The 22,845-nt window shown below is 42.8% G+C and overlaps 1 protein-coding gene across 1 annotated transcript in view; it reads right to left on the bottom strand.

Moving 5' to 3' along the window:
• Positions 1 to 215: 215 nt before the first annotated feature.
• The window catches only part of LOC145351301 (uncharacterized), a 56,056-nt gene continuing 33,426 nt past the window's right edge, over positions 216 to 22,845 (bottom strand). The window contains exons 8-14 of the mRNA XM_080200926.1: positions 18,574 to 18,664; positions 17,018 to 17,212; positions 16,027 to 16,168; positions 10,866 to 10,953; positions 8,039 to 8,133; positions 1,198 to 1,352; positions 216 to 372 (exon numbers count right to left, since the gene is read on the bottom strand). Of these exons, the coding sequence (XP_080057052.1) occupies positions 216 to 372; positions 1,198 to 1,352; positions 8,039 to 8,133; positions 10,866 to 10,953; positions 16,027 to 16,168; positions 17,018 to 17,212; positions 18,574 to 18,664 (923 nt within the window). The remainder of the gene's footprint in view (positions 373 to 1,197; positions 1,353 to 8,038; positions 8,134 to 10,865; positions 10,954 to 16,026; positions 16,169 to 17,017; positions 17,213 to 18,573; positions 18,665 to 22,845) is intronic.

Genomic DNA, 22,845 nt, shown 5'->3' on the forward strand with positions numbered 1-22,845 from the left:
TTGATTAAATAACAATTATTTCCCATTTAAACATTGTATTTTAATTTCTAAGATGGACATAGCTTATGTCTTAGGATGCATTTTGTAAAACTTCAGCCAATGACAAGGTACAGCAAAGTTTGATGGAATAAATTACGTTCTATAAAACAGTGGACTGTTGAATGTGGACATGTTTTTCAACAGGTGTCAGGAACAAAATGGCTTCCAAGGCCAGCTCAATGAATAGAGCTGAACAAAATTGTGCTGATAGCACAGCTGCAGTCAGACATGAACACTTTCTCAGGGTCTGACTTATGGTGACATGAATATGAATCTGCAGGAATATTAACTTTAACCTTGGCTGTATTGCTGGGCAACCAAGGAAGGTAACATCTGAAGGACAAATAAGAACCATGAGGTCAGGATGTACATTGCTATTGACTGGAATTGGTGACAGGGATATTTATTGACTGATTTGTATTAATGTTTACTGGATTATGCCTACCGGAAAGGTGGGAAATAAGACTCTGAGAATGTATAATTGCCCTTACAGAGGCATTGTATTTTCAGAGTGATATTGGGTTTGCTAAAGCCTCCTAACGGAGGCTGGGCCATCTAATATCATTCTCCCATTCCATTAATTGGTCAATGAAACACACAACTTAGAACAGGACATTTGTTTCTGTGTTTAGCTTAAGTTTTAGCAATTCACAGTCTCACAGAAAAAAAACCCCTACAGGCTGATATAGGGAATGGAGTATAAGATGGACTGATATTGGGAACTGGAAATAGGATGGGTTGATATAAGGAGTCGGAAATAGGATGGGCTGATACAGGGAGTAGTGCAAGGGTGGAGCTGAATGAATATAGTGAATGTTCTGAAAAGCTGAAATGCAGAAGAATAAAGCTCTGTAATCAAGGGGAACTTGGAGAATTAGCCATATGTTTTTGGCTATTTCTCCAAGTTCTTATATGTGGCTATTTCTCATAAACTTGGTGGGCCAAATGGCCTCCTTCTGCACTGTAGGGATTCTATGATAAGCTATAGTCCAGAGGGAAATGCTGACTTTCTGGTATGCTTGTGTCATATTCCTGTATGCCTCGGCAAATAATCTAATCAGTTAATAATAGACAGAGGGGTTTCACATGCACAGGTGTCTAGATAACAGCTGACAGATTTCATACTAATCAAGATTTTTTATGTCAATCATAACTCACCGCTTTGGACTGTAAGCAAGATCTAAGATGGCGCCGTCACAGGCCAGCTCTTGTACATCGCTCCTCTCGCATGGTGCAGTGTTGAAGAATGTGTTATGCAACACACCCGCTTGCAGGTCCCACACACAAAGTCTCCGGTCCCAGCCCCCAGAGATCTAACAAGCATCAGACAGGAAATAAGGACAATAAACAGTAACGCACCCTTTCATTTTTGTTACTGCGGGGTGACTTATTTTATAGCATGGGATATTTAATTTTCTTTTTACATTGCTGTGTATGGTTGTGATTTCACTTTAAAAGAAAGTATGCTGATGAGTGAGTAGCCAGGATGGAATGATCTAGATGTGAATGTGGACAGTATGATCAGTAAGTCCACAAATAACATGAAAATTGATGGTGTGGTAAATAGTGGAAAGGAAAGCCTTCGATTACAGGATAGTATAGACGTTGGGTCAGATGGGCAAAACAGTGCCAAATGGAATTTAACCCTGAAAAGTGTCAGATGGTGCCTTTTGGGAAGACTAACAAGACACAATATTCAGCAGGGTGCTCAGAGGTACAGACGGATCTTAAGTGCATGTTCAAAGATCCCTGAAGGCAGCAGGACAGGGAAATGAGGTGATTAAGAAGGCATAGGAGATACTTGCCTTCATGAGCTGAGGTATAGAATATAAGAGCAGTGAGGTTATGGTGGAACTGTAAAAAATGCTCGTTAGCCCACAGCGAGAGTCATGTGTACAGTTCTGATAGCGGGAATATAAGAAGGATTTGATTGCATCAGAAAGGATGCAGAGGAGATTCACCAGGATGTCTCCTGGGCTGGAGTGTTTCAGCTATGAAGAGAGACTGATTAGAATGGGGTTGTTCTCCTCAGAGCAGAAAATGTTGAGGGAAGAACTGATTGAGTTGTACAAAATTATGAGGGCCAAAGATCGGGCAGATAGGAAGAAACGTTTCCCTTGTACATGTGTCATTAAACAGGAGGCATATATTTAAGGTCGGGGGCAGGAAATTTAGAGGGGATTTGAAGAAAGATGTTTTCACCCAGAGGATGGTGGGAACCTGGAACTCACTGCCTGAAAGAGTGGCAGAGGCAGAAAGCCTCACAACATTTAAGAAGCATTCTGATGAGCACTTGACAGCCTATAGCAGACAAAGCAACAGTCCAAGTCTGGAAACTGGGATTAGAATAGATAGGATGGTCAGGGCACAAAGGACCCCTGTCTGTGCTGTATGACTCCAGGACTGTACAATTCAGGGGAACTTTCAGTTGAGCTAGCAGTATGTGATGTGGAAGAGTCGCAGGTACAGTTTCTTATTCACAACGGCTGTTAAATCTTTAGAATAAATCAGTCTAATGGGCAATTCTGTGTATATCCTCAAATAAACTGAACTTATGTTTAATTTACCAGCCCTGAGTGAGATTGGTAAATTTGCACAAAAATGGAAATACAACAGGAATCAACCGATGTGGGAACCTTTGGATGTTTTGGTGGCACAGTGGTTAACGCTGCTGCCTCACAGTGCCAGGGAACCGAGTTCAATTCCTGGCTTGGGTCACTGTTTATGTGGAGTTTGCACATTCTCCCTGTGTCTGCGTGGGTTTCCTCCCAATGTGCATTGGTTAGGTGGATTGGCCATGCTAAATTGCCCCTTAGTGTCAGGGGGACCAGCTAGGATAAATGCATTGGGCTATGGGGATAGGGCCTGGGTGGGATTGTGGTCGATGCAGACTCGATGCGCCAAATGGCCTCTTTCTGCACTGTAGGATTCTATGCTGCACATCCTGGAGGAAACATTGGTAAAGAGACACATCTGCAACATACACTTTTGTTTTCATAGACTCATTGCAAAACCTCCCAGGGTAAAGAATAAATTTTTTTGTACACTACACCATGAAAAGCCCATTGTGTAAGAACAACATGGGTTAGATACAGAGTAAAACCCACTCTAAAATATCTTATCAAGCATTGTCAAGACTGATATAGCACAAATTAGAAATAGTGTAAAACTCCCTTTATGGTATCTCATCGCTCACTCTGAGGGCAAAGACAACACAGGATAGATTAAGAATGAAACTCCCTCTACATCATGTTTACTGTTGCATAAAGCAAAATATCTTCACGCATGTTTAAGCTAGTCATTTGAAGGCTATACATTAAACGTGGAAGCTGTTATTCATCTAGACAATATATAGACAACAGGAAGACAATGGGCTGGATTATATATGGGATCCCAACTCAATGGCAAGGGTGAGCTTGGCCAGCTCCCCCACTTTAATATTTTTTGGCCATGAATCTTTAATTATGAGGGACTTTTGTCCATTTCCAGTAAAAATTCCCATAGAGATGTGCCAGCCAATCAGAGGCCAGCCGCTCTGCACCACACCAGGATAAGTGGCCACCGCTGGTGTTGCAGGAGGAAGAGAAAACATGGATGCCCTCAACTCTGGCCCGGAATTTCAGCGGGGGTGCATTGACAAAAGGAGCTGAAGGGGTGGGGGTATATCAGAGAGGGCAGGCGGTGGGTAGAAATGGCGAGGCAGAACTGTAGGGGGTGGCCTCCTCTTGGCACAAGGGACCAGGAGGAAGCAGGGCCCATCCCCACCTCCTTCATGGACCAGCAGTCCATAGGGTTAACTGCTGGCTTCTCCCGCTGCCTATTATATCAGACCGATGGCTGACTGAAGCCATTAACTGGGCATTAATTGCCAACTCAATGGCTTCAATTGGACAATGGGTGAGAAGCCAACCTGATATCTCCCCTGTAAAATTGTAGTGGGGTTGGGGGAGGGCATAATACCCTAATTTATATGTCCAACCTCCTGTTTTCCCATCAGTGGTCAGCCCATATAGAATCCAGCCTCTTATCTCATTTTGGATACATCCAATAAACATTCACAACTTGGAATTTCTCTTCCTGTGAGGAGTTCCATGATGTTCATTTCATAATGGGGCATGAAACAGCATCATTGTGACTGGCCAGACCAGCTAGCCAACCATTAGATGATCATTGAGTCATTAGCCAATCCCACATTTTCTGTGGAAAAGGAACAGAAGTATGTGATGAGATCAGTTAATGTGGTCCAGGATAAGCTGCAAAATCAATTGGCAATTAAATAGAGAGAGCTTTGAAGAAAGCTATTGCCAACCTCAAGCAGAAAGGACATCAAGCAAGCTGATCTACTCCTGTGGGCAGGTATGCATTAGTTTGGCTCCATTTTACAAAGGCAAGTTATATTTCTGAATTGTGCAACCACTCATAAATGTTGCTCTATCGGCTAATTTAACAAAGGTGGCTAATGAATCCAAAGATTATGCAGGTTATGTTGATTGGCCGTACTAAACTGATCCTAGTGTTAGGGGATTAGCAGGGTAAATATATGGGGTTACGGGAATAAGGCTAGGGTGGGATTGTGACAGGGCAGACTCGATGGGCTGAATGGCCTCCTTCTGCACTGTAGGGGTTTCTATGATTTATAACTAACCTGGACTTACCAAGCATTACCTTGGTCTACCTTCAAAGAGTTTTGAGAGACTCATGTGAAGACATGCACAAAGTACATGTGCCTGGTCCAGATGACAGGAAGGCACGGAGGTATTTTCTCATCCTGCCCACCAAGTGAATCGTAGCAGGCGGGGGATGACGATGGACCATCTGTTGACTTCAGGCAGGACTTTCCGGTTCTGGGGTGAGTACAGCTATAAAATCCTGCCCAATATTGTTAAAGTAATATTGCCACAGTATTGTAGCAGGGGATATTGGGTAGTGTGTATCACATTTGGTATGAGATTCGTTTATAGGGAATAACTAATGCCGATGATCCTAATAAATTATGCACAACAGGATTGGAAATTTTAACAATCTTTCTGTGGTTTGATATGAAGTATTACCAAGTCAGAAGCAAAATGAAGGAGAATAGAACTTTTTCTCCTCAACATCAACACAAAGCCTAAATCTTAATGACAGTAGTAACTCAGTTTTGCTATATTACAGTCATAGAATCATAGACATTTATAGTAAGCATGGAAGGCATTCAGCCCATTGTGCCCATGCTGGCTGACAAAGAACCACCAAGCTTAATCCTATATTTTAACTCTTATACCCACTGGTTTTGGATTCCTCAACCAAGGAGATGGGGGCCTTCCTGTCTGCTCCAGCTGCAGCCCTAATAATTTTATACACTTTGTTTATATCTTCCCTCAGCCTCCTCTGTTCCAAAGAAAACAGCCCTTGCTTTTTAAATAACTAAAATTCTCCAGTGAAGGTAACATCTTCTTAAACCTCTTTGATCCCTGTAAGATAATGGCTTGTGCTGTGGTGGTGAACTCTGTGTTAAGCATCATCTGATGTTGCTCAGAAGTGCCACTCTGACATGGCAGTCCCTGTTGCATTTGCTGCAGAGGAGGAAATTGGGCTGAGAAGGTGCATGGTTCACTAGCCTCTGTTTTCCCTGAGGCCCTGCTCTCAGCCCACTGAGTGTTTCATTTCTGCTTGCCTCTTCCAATGCCATTCTGCAATGTAAGCCTCCGGTGGTCATGGCCCTCAATGACTGTCTCCTACATGTTGGTGTCAATGGCTGACACCTTCATACCTTGTTTGCAAGTTTTCGTGGGGGAAAGTTTTTAAGGGAGATGTGTGGTGCGGGGCGGGGGCGGGGGGGTAATTTTTCACGCAGAGAGTGGTGAGTGCCTGGAATGTACTTCCAAAGGAGGTGGTGGAAGCAGGCAGATTAACAACATTTAAGAGGCATCTGGATGCGTACATGAATAGGGAGGAAATAGAACGATATGGACCAAGTAAGGGCAGAAGGTATTTTTTTTTTGTAGTCTTATTTGTGCATCATGATCAGCACAGGCTTGAAGGGTCGAAGGGCTTGTTCCTGTGCTGTACTTTCCTTTGTTCTTGTTATAGAGGTTTGGTAGCCCAGGAGGTGGTGACCTAGTGGTCAGTTTGCTGGATGGAAAGTATTTGGTGATGAAGATGGTTGAGCCAGTACCCAATCATATCTTTCCTACGTTGTAGTGGACACTGTGTGGAATACTCCAACTACGCTCTAACTACTGTTTTGTGCAATTCCATCATTACCTCCCTTCTCTTACCTTTATATTGTCAAGGCATAGAATATAAGTATTCCGAATGCCTTATGGATGACGTTACTTACCTGTCCAGTTATGTTCCGTAATCAATGGACAGACATTAGCGAATGGTTAGCGAATGTTGTCCCATTGTTTAAGAAGGGGAACAGAGACTTCCCTGGGAATTATAGACCGGTGAGTCTTTCTTCTGTTGTGGGTAAGGTTTTAGAAAAAATTGTATGGGAATGTATGGCAGATGTATGGGATTGAGGGTGATTTAGGAAATTGGATTAGGAATTGGCTGGCGGATGGGAGACAGAGGGTAGTGGTTTATGGTAAGTATTCAACATGGAGTTCAGTTACGAGTGGTGTGCCTCAGGGATCTGTTTTGGGGCCACTGCTGTTTGTAATTTTTATAAATGATCTGGATGAGGGTATAGCTGGGTGGATTAGTAAATTTGCTGATGACACCAAAGTTGGAGGTGTGGTATGTAGTGAGGAAGGGTGTCTTAGTCTACAGGGAGACTTGGTCAAGTTGCAGAGCTGGGCCAAGAGGTGGAGGATGGAGTTTAATGCGGAAAAGTGTGAGGTAATTCACTTTGGCAGGAATAATGGATGTGTAGAGTATAGGGCTAACGGTAGGACTCTGAATAGTGTGGATGAACAGAGGGATCTAGGTGTATGTGTACATAGATCCCTGAAAGTTGGGAATCAAGTAGATAGGGTTGTTAGGAAGGCATATGGTGTCTTGGCGTTTATTGGTAGGGGGATTGAATTTAGGAGCCGCAGCGTCATGTCGCAACTGTACAAAACTCTGGTGCGTCCGCACTTGGAGTACTGTGTGCAGTTCTGGTCCCCACATTATAGGAAGGATGTGGAGGCTTTGGAGAGGGTGCAGAGGAGGTTTACCAGGATGTTGCCTGGTATGGAGGGGAGGTCCTATGAGGAGAGACTGAGGGATTTGAGGTTGTTTTCATTAGAAAGAAGGCGGCTGCGAGGGGACCTTATTGAAACATATAAGATGATCAGAGGTTTGGATAGGGTGGACAGTGATAGCCTTTTTCCTTGGATGGAGAAAGCTAGCACGAGGGGGCATAGCTTTAAATTAAGGGGAGGTAGTTATAGGACGGATATCAGGGATAGGTTCTTTACCCAGAGGGTGGTGAGGGATTGGAATGCCCTGCCTGCTGCAGTTGTGGATGTGCCTAGTTTGGGGGCGTTTAAGAGATCCGTGGATAGGTTTATGGATGGAAAGGGTTTGGTTTAGGTTAGAGGGTCATTGTTTTTTAACTGGTCGGCACAACATCGTGGGCCAAAGGGCCTGTTCTGCGCTGTAACGTTCTATGTTTTATGTTCTATTACATGTTCTCCTGTTCCTCTACACTCCTCACTAGTCCATCATTTGTGTGTAGCCCCTGGCCTCAATCGCCTTTCTCTAATGCATTGCTTTCTTACTACACCAGTCATCCTGAGATTTGGCAGTAAATTGCCAATGCTACAAAAAGGGATCCATAGATTAATATTGTTTCAACCCACTTTGCTTTAGACCCTCACATCCAGCAGAGAGGGAACATTGAATTTCATCGATGTGAGCTTGGTTACAAATCCAAAGATGCGGCATCTAATTCATTACCACACCCAGACCATCCTTTTGGGGGTTTCTGGAGAGTTGAATCATTGCTTTTGTTTGTATCTGTTTTATAAACATTGATTTTTGTCACTGGTATGGATTTATATTGGAAGGCTGCAAAGAGTTAACTCACCAGGTAATCAGTGTTGTAGCCCTGATCTCTCTTAACCACAGCAATTCCTCCCACAGGCTGAACATGGTGAGATAACACCTTCTTACAGACAAACCCTATAGAGTAAAAACAGACTGCAGTTAGTGTGGGTGGGTGTGTGTGTGAATGTACACTTGTGTGCAGCTGTATGCGCAGCATCAGTAAAAGCGAGATGCTTCTAAAAAAAAACATTGTGCAAAATATAACTCTTGAGGAGATCACTTGGGTTCCTCTTTTCTGATTAGTGATCTCTGCTGGAATTAGGGTTCACAATCCTCCAGGATTGGTCTACAGTCTCCAGGAATTGAAGATCTCTAGGACACAGCTGTGTGCAACCCCGGAGAAAAATCATCAGGACGTTAAAATAAATTGTTTTTCTTTTGTTTTATTTAAATATTTCTCTTTTCCAGGCATAACATTTTCCCCTCCATTTCCAATTTTTTTATTTGATTGAAAGTCAGGCATCAGATTGGATAATGATTCCTCTTGCTTTACAATTGGCGTAGGAAAGCAGTACAACACAAGGATGGATGTGTTGGTCAACAAATGGCGGGAGCATGGGGGTCAAGTCATGTGATGAAACCTCTAGGAATACATTTAATCACAGTTGACAACCATAGCTGGAATGTCAAGAGAACAGTTGCCTACAACTGGGAAGGGCCCCATGGTCAAATTGCCTGGCGAGACCTTTAACCTTGAGGGATCCAGCTCTTTCAAGGGAGGAGGATAAGAAGTAACATGGCAATGGTGGTGAGACATTGAGTACTGACAGTCTCCATTTCCCCTTCATTTGAGGTTGGGAAGGTCGTTTCACTTTTGGTGTCATTGTATGTCTAATCATATGAAAAAAAACACAACTTTGCAGCACATTGGGATAAAACAATACTGATAAAAGATCAGAATAAAATGCTTACTTTGTCCTGGTTCCACCTACTGTACTTTACCTATGTCCTGATTTTAATTCTGTGTAAATGAATGGGTGAAAATCAGGCCCTAAATGGTCTCTGCTCTGATCACAATTAGCACAACTTCTTCATGGGTAAGTAAAATTAATCATTCATGTGGTATCACCTCAGCAGCAGTAACCATTGGCAGTAGCTGTGGAGAAGTACCAGTTGCCTGCTCTCTTGGTAAGAAAGGCAGGGAGTAGGGTCTGAAGAAAAAAAGGGTAGGAGGAAGAAAGATAAACAGCAAATAAAAGGTTCTTCAGTGAGTCATTGCACAGCAGTATGGGGAAGGAACCTTCCCTCTTAATACCAAAAGACAGCAATAACAACTCACACTTCAACATGATTAAACATCCCAAAGTCTTCACAAGAGTGTTATCAAACACAACTTGATGTAGAGCCACATAAGAACTATTGAGGTAGGTGACTAAAAGCTTGATCAACCAGGGGCAGGTTTTAAGGAGCATCTTAAAGAAACAGAGAGAGGCGGAAAAGCTTGGGGAGGTAATCCCAGAGTGAATGACAACATACAGCAGAAGGTGATTTACAGATGGCACCATACATATTGCAGATGAAGTCAAATCGTCGCGGGGGGGGCGGGGGCGTGCGCGCGGGGGGGGGGGCGGGGGCGTGCGCACGGGGGGGGCGGGGGCGTGCGCGCGGGGGGGGGGGCGGGGGCGCGCGCGCGGGGGGGGGCGCGCGGGGGCGTGCGCGCGGGGGGGCGGGGGCGCGCGCGGGGGGGGGCGGGGGCGCGCGGGGGGGGGGCGCGCGGGGCGGGGCGGCGGGGGGGGGGGGTGGTAATTGCTAATAATGAGCAAAATACAAAATACATTGATGATTGGAAAATGAATGCCCAATGATGTGGGGGTTAGGCTGATTGGACATCCTAAATTGACCTTAATTTCAGAGGGATTAGCAGGATGAATGTGTGGAGTTATGAGAATAGGGCCTGGGTGGGATGTGGTCAGTGTAGACTTGATGAGCCTAATGGAATCCCTTTGCAATGCAGGGATTCTATGAATTTCACTAGAGTTAGATGTAAAGTGTTGCATTTTGGTAGCAGAATATAGAGGGCACATACTCCTTGCAAAATAAATGTCCCAAATGTGGACATAGAAGATCCTCAGGATACAGATACACAAATCACTAAAAGCAGTATCAACAGTTAACGTGGCCACAAAGGTTCATTTCTAGATAGGATTTAATTGCAAATCAGAGACATTATGTTAATCTTAAAGGACCTCAGTTAGACCATACTTGGATTATTGTGAATAGTTCTGATCACCTAAATGTGAAAATATATTGAGCCACTGATTAACATGTAAACAAAGATTTACAAGGAAGGTACAAAAAAACTAAGAGGCTATAAGAAGCAGAAAAAATTGAATGGAAGCTGTCTTTTATCTAGAAAGAAAAGACTGAGGGGAGACTGAAGACCGGTCTTTGGATTATTTGAGGTCCTGGTGGGAAGCGGTTTTCGTGGGCTGAATAAGACCAGGATCATGTCTCACTTTGCAGTGCATATTACAGGTAGTGACATCGGACTCCATTCACAATATTACAAAGCTGCATTACGATAAAACGGTAACTTGCCTGCTTCCATTCCAGGACCTCTGGCATCCAACTGTAGGAGTTTCACTGATGCGATGAAATCAGCTAACTCACCCCAGGCAGGGACTGAACCTGGAACCTTATTTTCTACACAGCTCAGTTACTCTGTAGGTGAGCTGGCTCAGTCACCAGTTAGAGCTGAAACCAATGCCTTTGGTCAGTTGCTCAGAATTATAAATAGTGGATTGTTGGCTTTCAGGCACATGTGATGTTGCTTCTGACCTGGTCAGGCTCTCACTCATTTCTCTTACCTGAAACCCGATCGTTTACTGAACCATTCTCCTCTTCGCCTGCAGTGTACTGTCCGTTAGCAGTCTGCTTCATCAAGATGTTAAATCTCTAGAATAAAAGACCAAAAGTAAGTTGTTCTTCCAGTTGGATGAGGTGACTTTCATTTGTTACTTAGGCTCTAGTGAAATGCAGTTGACTTCCACTTTTTTTTTTACATCGCCAACATCACAATCAGTGTATAACTGCCCAAAGAGTTTTGCAGCCCTTTCTCTGACAGGCCTTCCTTCGTTGGCATATCTCCATTGGGGATCTGGGATTGGTATGGATACCCTTGTACAGAATTGGGATGCTCTATCCTTGGTCCCCTCCAATTTGTCCTATCTATTGCAAAATGAATACCCTGTTCTTGAATGGTGAGTTTAAAGGGGCGGCATGGTGGCACAATGGTTAATACTGCTGCCTCACAGTGCCAGGGTTCAATTCCGTAGTTAACGGTCAGTTCAAAGTCTGTAAGTTCTTCCCGTGTCCGCATGGGCTTCTTCTGGGTGCTCCAGTTTCCTGCCACAGTCTGAAAAACATGCTGGTTAGGTGCATTGGCCATGCTAAATTCTCCCTCAGTGTACCCGAACAGGCGCCAGACTGTGGCGACTAGAGAATTTTCACAGTAATTTCATTGCAGTGTTAATGTAAGCACACTTGTAATACTAATAAATGTACTCAAAGATGGTGCTACAGGAGGAAACAGCATGTCAGCAGAAGCTTAAGCCATGAGCAAGTGTCATAGAGTTATACAGTACAGAAGAGGTCCTTTGGCCCATCAAGACAGCTCTGACAAAACTACACTAATTCTACACTAATCGCACTTTCCTGCACTTCGGTCATAGTCTTGAATGTTGTGACATTTCAATGGCTCATCTAACAACCTTTAAAAGAAATGTTGGTTTCCCACTTTTACTACTGTCCCAGGCAGTGCATTCCAGATTCCCGTCCCCTTCTGGGTGAAAACATTTTCCTCAAATCCCATCTAAACCTCCTGCCCCACACCCTAAAATATGAAAAATGAAAGGGAACAGCTGCTTCCTATTCACCCTGAACATACTACTCATAATCTTAAACACTTAATCAAGTCATCGCCTCAGCCTTCGCTGCTTTAAAGAAAACAACCCAAGCTTCATAGCTCAATTGCTCTATCTCAGGCACTTCTTAGTGAATCTCCTCTGGCACCCTCTCTAATGCAATCACATCCTTCCTAAAGTGAGGCGACCAGTACTGCACACAGTACTCCAGTTGTGGCTTAACCAAAGTTTTGTACAGACCCAACATAACATCCCTGCTGTTATAATCTATGGCATGACTGACAAAGGAAAGTGTCATGTTTAGTTTCTGTGACAGACCTGTGCCTTTAAGATAGATATTTTTAAGCATGATCTCTGCAGTTATAAGCAGGCACTGAGCTGCCTGGTTGGATGTCCTTTCACTGCTGCTTAAATGATTTCATGAGTTTTTGTTTATTTCTAATCTGGGCCTAATGCACTCTTTTGGAGTTTACAACCTTTTTTGGAATTGTTGGGAGGGAAGAATAATTGACAGGTCAGGTGGGATAGTTTTGTTTTCTCTCAAGAGTTCTTTTACAGGTTGCTGGCTAGTTAGGAGGTGTTTTGTCTTTCTCCCTGGTATTAGAAATTCTGCTGGCTAGTTGGAAACAGTCTTTCTTACTTTTCCGGTGTGAAAAATTTGCAGTTGGTAGTTTGCTAGCTAGAGGCAAGTGGCATTATCTTGACCTCGAGATGCTAAGAGTTCCAGAGGTGCTGGAGAAGTTCAGAGCTTTAATTCTCCATCCAAAGGACTATTCCACAGCAGCTGCTGCAGAGCTGAAAAATCACGTGAGCATAATTTTCTGTGCTAAACAGAACCCGAATATTGTGCTGGAACAGTACACCGAGCTGTTTAAAGTTTACACGATATCATGGTTGTTTTTTTTTCTTGTTTGTAACTGGTAAAAGTTATTGCTAATTTTCTTTCTATGTGTTAACTGTGTTCTTAAAGAAACTTTGTTTGATAAAAGCTCCCTCGTGGATCATTTGCATCATACCTGGAATGAAACATCTTACACTTAACTGTGCCAAATTCAAAGTGTAAAACTTATGGTTAGGCTGACTTCATAAAATACATTGGAGTTTCTGATCTTGGATTAAACACTTCATAACTACCCTATTAACCGGTCCTGCCTCCTTCAGGGATCTGTGGACAAACACATGGAGATCATTCTGTTCCTCTGGGTTTCATAGTGTCTTCCATTCATTGAGTACTCCCTTGTCTTATTACTCTCAATTTTACACTTCTCAGGATTAAATTCTATTTGCCCGCTGATGTGTCTATCTGATCAACCCATCTATATTTTCCTGCAACCTAAGACCTTCTTCCTCACTATTAACCACTTTGCCAATCTTTGTGTCATCTGCGAGCTTACTTATCATCCCCCCTCCCCCCAGTCTCATCTATATTGCTTGCATATACATCATGAGCAATAAGGGATTTAGCACTGGTCCCTATGGTAAGTCACTGAATACCGGCCTCAAGTCACACAATCAGCCTTCTAACACCACCCTTTATCTTCTACCACTCAATCAATTCTGACTCCAACTTGCCAAGTTACCCTGGATCCATGTGCATTTACTTCTTTAACAATCTGCCACGTCGGATCTTGTCAAAGGCTTTGCTGAAATCCATCTAAACTACATCAATGACACTACCCTTACCTACAATCAAATTTGTTAGGCTCAACCTCCCTCTCAAAAAGCCATGCTGACTATCCCTGACCAAACCTTGCCTCTCCAAGTGGAGGTTAATTATCTCTGTCGGAATTTTCTCCAATCGTTTTCTGACCACTAATGTGAAACTCACTGGTCCATAATTCTCTTATTTACCTCTACCATCCTTCTTGAAAAGTGGAACCACATTAGCTGCCCTCTAATCCTCTGGCACCTCCCTGTGGCTAGAGAGAAATTAAAAATTTGGGTCAGAGCCCCAGTAATTTCCTCCCTTGCCTCCCACAGCAGCCTGGTGTACAACTCATCCAGATCTGGGGACTAATTCATTTTTAAGTCTACCAACTCCTCCAATATCTCTCCACTCCCTGTGTCAAAGACTCAGGATTGGGTTCTCACGATGGCACAGTGGTTAGCACTGCTGCTTTACTGCGCAAGGGATCCAGGTTCAATCCCCAGTTTGGGTCACTGTCTGTGTGAAGTTTGCACATTTTCTCCATGTTTATGTGGGCGTGCTCTGGTTTCCACCCACAGTCTGAACAATTTGCATTGGCCATGTTAATTTCTCCTTCAGTATATCTGAATAGGCACCAGAGTGTGGTGACCAGGGGATTTTCACAGTAACATTATTGCAATGTTAATGTAAGCCTACTTGTGACACTAATAAATAAATCTTAAACTTAAATTCAAAGTATCGGGATTCATCAAGAGATTTGATGTCAGGATCAGGGGCTTCAGAAGTGAAGGCCTCCGGGTGCCTGGTCTCTGGGCTGGGAGTGGTAGTGATCAGGATGACGTTTGTTGCAAGCAATTGGCTTCTTTTTCTGTCTACAGTGTTTAAAGATAGTTTCCCAGAAGTTAGTGTTGGCTGCCTCCAGGGTAAACTAAAATCACAGCAGGGAACAAGCATGTATGAAGTTTTCATACCCAAATGCAATGGTTCTAATGTTTGCCTTGGACTTCTGCTAGGAACATATTTTGTTTATCTTTAATTAATAATGGTGCACAAGCTTCCTAACCACCATTTTGGATCCTGGGGAGACCGTATAACACCTGCAAACATAGTTGCTCTACAACCTAATTCAAGATTGATTGTTTGCTGAACACCAGATCCTCAATATTAACCCCAGGCAAGAGATGAGTGTTGGGGCGGACTGGGTGAGTGGCAGGCCCACCCTGATGCATACACCTGAGGATCTGGCCAATAATTATCCCTCATTCAACATCATTTAAAACAAAAATCTGTCCATCAGCGTTGATTGTGGAATTTTCTTGCTCTGATTCCCTATATTCTAACACTCAAAAAAAGTATTTCATTAGCTGTGCTATGAGATGTCCTGGGGTCATGCACACGACTTGGCAAATCTGTTCTTTCCCTTTCTGTTGTTCGCCCCTCCCTCCATAATGTATGCAATAGCCACCTAAGTCCTTCCTGTTCTTACTGCCTGGAATCCATTCACTCCTAATCCTTGAAGGACATTCACTTAAGCATCAGTTGATAGGTTCACTAGGCTGATACCAGAGATGAGGGGGTTAGCCTATGAAGAGAGACTGAATAGACTGGGTCTGTACTCGTTGGAGTTTAGAAGGCTGACGGGGGGATCTTATAGAGACATATAAGATAATGAAGGGGATAGATAGGGTATAGGTAGAGAGATTCTTCCTGTTTAGAGAGAATAGCAGAACTAGAGGGCACACCCTCAAAATAAGGGGGGGGCGGGCAGTTTAGATCAGAGTTGAGGAGGAACTCCTTCACTCAAAGGGTGGTGAGTCTGGAATTCTCTGCCCATTGAAGTGATGGAGGCTACCTCGCTGAATATGTTTAAGTCACAGGTAAATATCTTTCTGATAGATAAGGGAATTAAGGGTTATGAGGAGAAAGTGGGAAAGTGGAACTGATCCACTTCAGATCAGCTATGATCTTGTTGAATGGCGGGGCAGGCTCAAAGGGCTAGATGGCCTACTCCTGCTCCTATTTCTTATGTTCTTATGGTATGATCTGTGAGCCTTCCACACTGCAGACCCTGGACCTCATTGCTGCACTCGTTCACTGCTCCCTGACAGGAAACATGAGCCCCCATTAATCACTGGCAACATTTTAATTGCTGAAGCCGTGAGAATTCTCTCCCTTTCACTGGTGAGAAATCAAAAGTCAGTGGTTCTACTGCAATGAACGTTCTGATTGTGTAACAAAACTCATCTTAAGAACTTTGAGTGCAATGTGACAGAGGCAGGCAGTCGTACCTTAACAATAACCCTCCAATCAGAATTTAAAAAACCCACCCCAAAATCCTAACTGGTTAATACATTTTCAGGATAGGAGACCAAACATCAGAACTCAATTCATGATTATATCAACTGTCTGCTTTTCATCTGTTAAAATGTAGCAGTCCATCTCTGTGTGCTCCCTCACCCTTATCCTATCTTGTTCTTGGGCTCTCTTTGACGGCATCATCTTGAGGATGCTAGAAAGCGAGTCATCAAAGCCCCAGAGGTAAATATTTCCGTTATCAGCAGCAAGCACCAACAGATCCAGTTCTTCCACAAACACGGACCTGTAATCAATAAATTCTCAGTGAGATAGCTGTCAATCCCCTGACATGCCAAAGATCTTCCCACCCAATTAAGTCCTTTAGAAAGATAGTCACTGTTGTAACACAAGAAACGAGGCAGCCAAACTTACACAGCAACATCCCACAAACAGTAACGAAACAAGTGACCAAAAAGTCTGTTTTAGTGATTGATACACATTGGCCAGGATACCAGGGAGAAGATCCATTGCTATTTTAAATAGTAAAATGGAATCTTTCTTTTTTGTTTACTCTTTCATGGCATTGGGCATTGCTGGCCGGGCCAGCATGTATTGCTCGTCCCTAATTGCCCTGGAACAGAATGGCTTGCTAGACCATTTCAGAGGGCAGGTAAGAGGTCAACCGCATTGCTGTCTGGAGTTCCACGTAGGCCAGACTAGGTAAGGATGCGAGATTATCTTCCGTAAAGGACATACATTAGTGAAACAGATGGATTTTTATGACATTCAACAATGCTTTCATGGTCATCATTTTCAGATTTTTATTGAATTCAGATCTCACCATCTGCCATCATGGGCTTTGAACCTGGATCCCAAGAGCATTACTCTGGGACTCTGAGTTACTAGTCAATACCATGACACCACCGCCTCCATCTTTTATAATTAATTGGTTAGATAGGAACTCAGTTTAACATCTCATCTAATCAATGGCACTTCCAACAATGTAGCACTCTCTGAATACTGTGCTGAATCTTACTTTATATACACAAGTCTTTAGACTGAAACTTGAACTCTCAAATGTCAGATTCAAAGGCAAGAGTTTGAAAGAGTGAGCCCAAGCTGACATTCATGAAGAGTACAGAATACCTTTTACCTGGTAAAGCTTGGTGGTTGGATGGTTTCGTTGGACGCTACGACTCCAGACGATTCCTTTTCTCTACTTCGTGCAACATCTAGAAGACGATGGGCTGAACGGCCTTTGAATCGACTGGCACTCCATGCCACTTTGATAGCGCTGTACCTGTCCACTCCTTTGGGTTGTGTTTCAAACATGTTGAATGCTTCATGGCTGAAAGGGTGGTGAGGGGAGCGGGTGGAAACAAAACAACACAAGCTTGGTTAGTCAAGTCAATGTGGATCGAAATTAATAAGTCATGGCATTGGGCATTGCTGGCCGGGCCAGCATGTATTGCCCGTCCCTAATTGCCCTTGAACAGAATGGCTTGCTAGACCATTTCAGAGGGCAGGTAAGAGGTCAACCGCATTGCTGTCTGGAGTTCCACGTAGGCCAGACTAGGTAAGGATGCGAGATTATCTTCTGTAAAGGACATACATTAGCGAAACAGATGGGTTTTTATGACATTCAACAATGCTTTCATGATCATCATTTTCAGATTTTTAATGAATTCAGATCTTACCATCTGCCGTCATGGGATTTGAACCCGGATCCCAAGAGCATTACTCTGGGACTCTGAGTTACTAGTGAAGAGAAAATTCAGAATTAACCTGTAGTTTACAAGCTTAGAAAAAAAAATAAACCATGTAGGGAACGGCTTAACACCAAGAGGCTTTGAGAATTGGTGGTTTGCTGTCAAGGATAGTTCCATGCACTTATTATAGCTATATTTCTAACAAAAGGCTCAGACGTTATGCTAGAATGATAGCCCAATGAAAATTAGCTCGTGTGCCTTATCCAATCACAATCCAATTAGTATTGGAAATGTAGGCACCAGGGACAGAATCATTGAAATTGAGATGATAAAAGTTAAAGTTCACCTGATAGTCACATGGTAGAACAGTGGTTAGCACTGCTGCCCCACAGCGCCAGGGACCCAGGTTCGATTTCAGCCTTGGGTCACTGTGTGGAGTTTGCAGGTTCTTGCCACGTCTGCATGGGTTTCCTTCAAGTGTTCCAGTTTTTTCTCGTGCTCCAAAGATGTGCAGGTTAGGCTGATCGGCCATCCAAAAATTGCTCCTTAGTGTCAGGGGGCTAGTTGGGTAAATACATGGGGTTATAGGGATCGGGCCTGGATGGGATTGTGGTCAGTGCAGGCTTGATGGGCTGAATGGCTTCCTTCTGCACTGTGGGGATTCTATATTTCTACAATACAATGAAAATGGAGTTGTTGGCTAAGTGTGGCATAGACCCTAATCTAAAGTGAAGAAAATCACAGTTTCAAAGTTTTGTTCCTGCCAAACATGCTCCGTTCAAATTACTCAGAATAGAATATTTATTGGATATAGTTTGAGAGAAATTGATCAAACTTAACTTTCAGCTGAGATGTCCTCCTCCAACCTCAGATGGCCTCACCATCTACGCATTGGGTTGAATGATGCCTGTTGGGTAAAGTGTTTGAGGGAATACCCCAGTAATCACCTTCAGAAGGGGTAATCGGTGCTTAAAAAGTATGTTTCAACATGAACTCTGACCTGTACAGGAAGTAGGATGACTGTTGTCTTTCCCATTTTAGAATCGTCCCATCACGGTGTCCACCGAAAAGGAGTATTGGCTCCTTCTGGGCTACAGAGGAAAGGGCACACGGTCTGGTTAAGATATTTGTATTAATTTGAATTCACTTAAATGAGCAGTTCACACCTCCAGTGGATAAATGTCTCACCCAATGTGGTACTGAGCCAGCATCCCAGGAAATGCAGAGTGAGTTGGCCTCCGCTGGCAATGAGGATGTTTATGGCAAACAACAACTTATTTTTATATAGTGCATTTAACGTAATAAAATGTCCCAAGGCAAAAAGCGAAATGACGGCTAGATTTTCAGTCCCTTCCTGCCGGTGGAATCTTCCCACTGGAATCAACACCACCCACCATACGCCCCCACCATGGTGGGTTTCTCAGCGATAGGGCCAGTAAGCCATGCAAATTTGCCATTAACTTCAACGGGACCAGAGGATCCTGCTGGTGACCCACAGCTCGCCAACTCTGCAGCAGGAAAAACTGTCACACTGGGGGTTTCCAGAACATGCTGGCCTGTAGCTCATCAGGGATGAATAGGTCAGAAAACCAGAAGTCTTGTCAAAGGTTGGTTAAACGAGTGTATTAAAGGTAGAAATTGAAGTAGAGAGGTGGAGAGGATTAGGAAGATATTCCAGACCTTAGTGTTTAGGTAACTGAAAGCAGGGCCATTAATGGCCAAATGACCAAACATATGAATGTACAAAAGACAGAATTAGAAGAACACAGATATCTCATTGGGCTATGGGGCTGGAGGAGATTAGAGATTGGGAAGGATTTGAAATCAAGGAAAAGAATTTTAAAACTGGTTCATGGTCAATGTCTCAATGAGCTAGGACAAGGGTAAGGGAAATAGACTTGGTGAAAGTTAAAATGAGTGTTGCAGTGCTTTGGATGATCATAACTTTTACAGGGGTTAGAACTTTGGGGACTAGCCAGAAGTGCAAGCAAATTTTCGTTTTTTGCAGCTCTCATTGTAGTGGCAATTTCATAGTAACTTCATTGCAATGTTAATGTAAGCCTTACTTGGGACTAATAAATAAACTTTACTTTAGTGTTTTAAAAATTGCATTGTGTATTTTTTTTCCACATAAGACTATCACATACATATACCAGCACAGGGAGTCTAGAAGAAGAATAAAGTAATCCATGCTTTAACAGCATTTGTACCAGTTCTTATTGAATTTTGCTGAATTTTACTGTTTCCTTCTAATGAAAACTTCACTATGGTGATGAGGATGGTGGCAGATAGGAAACATGGCTTTCGTATGAAATGTTTGGAAGTTATTTGTCTGTTTTCTGTAGATAGCAGTTTAAGTTGGAGATTTAGAAGGGAATATATTGGTGCTGTAGCCTGTTGTTAGATGCAGGGAGACACTCAGCAAGAAAAAGCCTTGCACAGTGTATATACACACTGATCTTGACAACAACCATTCAAAGAAAATAAGAATAATTGTGGATCATTATAGAGGTTTTTCCCTGAAAGGAATTGACTCTGGATCCTTGATCATGCAAAGTCATTGTACTGCTGATCAAGATGTTATCATCTATGCCCAAGCTATCACATTTTGTGCATACTCACTGCCAGCAATAGTATTCCATGTTGGCAAACATGGCTGCAATGCCTTGAATGTGTGATGGCAGGCTTTGCAATCACAAAAGGAATGACAAAAGAAAAAAATGTCTTACTTCTCAGCACGGAGGCGAAGAATTGGAAGATACTTTTAAGACATTTACGCCAGCAAATGCTTATGACTCAGCAAAACTGCCCCAACAAACCTATTTTAAACCCAAGAAAAATAGAGTATGTGAAACAATCTACTTCAGACACAGTAAACAAGAAGCAAATTGCCCACGACTGAGGCAACTAGCAACCAAACGTAAGTTCAGTGATGTTGAACAGAAAATCAAAACACAAACTATCAAAGGTTGCTGTTCTTCAACTATGTCGAAAAGAACTCAAGAAAAAGAGAAAGCTGTCAGATCTGTTGGTGTTAGCAAGATCACTTCCAGAGTTCAGAACTGTTGACAATGAGGTTGCCAACAGTAACTACAGTACTCCATTCCTGTGGAGACTGTTCATGTGCAAGGAAAGCAATAACCACTGTCTCTCAAACAGAGCTGCGACTTGCCCAAAGGGGGCAGTGGACAGAATATCCTTCTGCAGGCAAACAGCGTAAAGCCTATGGAAAACTCAACTATTTTCCTCGTATTTGTCACTCATCAGTGAACACAATGATGAAGGGGGTGCAACCCAATAAAAGGATGAGAACTTTTTTTAATCTTGTGCTCTGTTCCTAAAGTTATAAAGCCAAAACTCAGAATGGACTGGGCAAACTCAAATCCATTCCTTGCTAGCTCCAAAAACCAAATTCAAAATCCAATTGAATCCAATTCATGGTCCCCAAAAGAGAGACCAAACAAGATCCAAGCTGACAAGATAAGGCATTGCACCCCATCTTGGGCATGACTTGATGCTTGAATTTAGCCAAAAGGCTGAAGCAATACAAGAGTGAGAGAATATAGCTAAAGTAGAGGAAGATAACCCTAAATCTACTTTTGAGCACCCTTTCAGAATCTTACAGCTCAGGGGATCTTTGGGCCTGTATTTTCATGCTAGCTTTTTCCAAGGCTACCCCATTAGTCCCACTCCACTGTTTTTTCCTCTGCAGACCTGCAGTTCTTTTCTAGTCCAATTTTATATATCAAATGCCCTTTTAGCAGTTATGATTAGAAACAGAAAGATTTACATTCTGTTCAAACCAGAAAATTTAATCTTGCTTCCACTACACGTTCAGCAATCGCATTCCAGATGATAACACCTCTCAGTATAAGAAAGGCCACTTCTCCTCCTCTCCCTCCACAGTGTTCTTAAATCCGTGTCACTGACCTTCACACGAATGAAAATAGTTTCTTCCTCTTTATGCTTTCAAAACACTTCATAATTTTGAATTGCTCTATTTAATCTCACCGCAACATTTTCTACTCTATGGCAATTACTTAAAGCTTTCATCATTTAAATGGTAAATCTCTTCTGCACTCTTTCAAATTAAGGCCTTGAAATCTTGCTGATATATGGTGGTGTACAAAATTAAACACAGTGCTCCAGTAGAGGCCTATGACCATTAATTTATGAATGTTTGGGTAGACTTCTTGCTGTTGTACTCTGAGTATATATTTATAAAATTAAGATGGTGTGCAGTCTTGACAAAATTCCGCCCTTTGTTAACTGCAAAAGATTCTTATGCCCAATTGGTATGGGGGTCTCGTCTCAAACACTGGAGCATTGCAGCTGGACAAGGACATGTGGACATGACAGCAAGGTGCTAAATTGAAATGGGAAGTGACAGGCAGATTGCATCACCATGTCTGTGCTTAATCTCCCCAGAGTAGAAGAGGACACTGGGAACAATGAGTGCAGAAGTCTAGGTGGTTGTGATAATAATGTATCTCTAAATGATTGATGCCTGATAACAGGATGCTTTTATGAACAAGAGATTGGCTTAAGGAAAGACCATTAAAGACCTGTAAGTTTGTTTGCATGTTACATTCCAGCTTTTTTAACATATCTCTTAACCCCTTCCCCATACATCCCATTACAGTGCAAGTGTTTCTTTTTAGCAACCTTAGAATGTCCTAAAGGATTTTACTGATATTGAGATAGTTTTGGAAGTGTAGTTTCTCTGTCATGTTTAAAATGAGCAGCCAATTTATCTACAGCCCAAACCTACAAATAACAATGCAGCAAAGACTAGAGGCTATTTCTTTTTGGTTGAGAGGTAAATATAATACAATGGGTTATTTTAGATCCATCTGACAAAACAGACAGGACCCTGATTTAATATGTCATCTGACAGATAACATCTCTGACGGTGCAGCCTTTCTTCAGTGATGCATTGGAATGTTAGCCTAGGTTTTATGCTAAAGCCCACAAAGTGGGCTTTAACCCTTAGACTTTCAACCCATATTGCCCATACTGCAGTAATTGATCCTCCATCCATTATCCTCTGGGAGATTTTTTAAACAAGGGGTGGCACGGTGACAGTGGTTAGCACTGCTGCCTCACAGTGCCAGAGACCTAGGTTCAATTTCAGCCTCAGGTCACTGTCTGTATGGATCCCAGATTTGTGGAGTTTACACTTTCTCCTATGGGTTTCCTCTGGTGCTCTGGTTTCCTCCCACAGTCCAAAGATGTGCGGGTTAGGTTGATTGGCCATGTTAATTTGACCCTT

This window comes from Carcharhinus amblyrhynchos, chromosome 13 (genome assembly GCF_965287045.1).
Source record: "Carcharhinus amblyrhynchos chromosome 13, sCarAmb.v2.hapA, whole genome shotgun sequence".
In the NCBI taxonomy this organism is placed as follows: domain Eukaryota; kingdom Metazoa; phylum Chordata; class Chondrichthyes; order Carcharhiniformes; family Carcharhinidae; genus Carcharhinus; species Carcharhinus amblyrhynchos.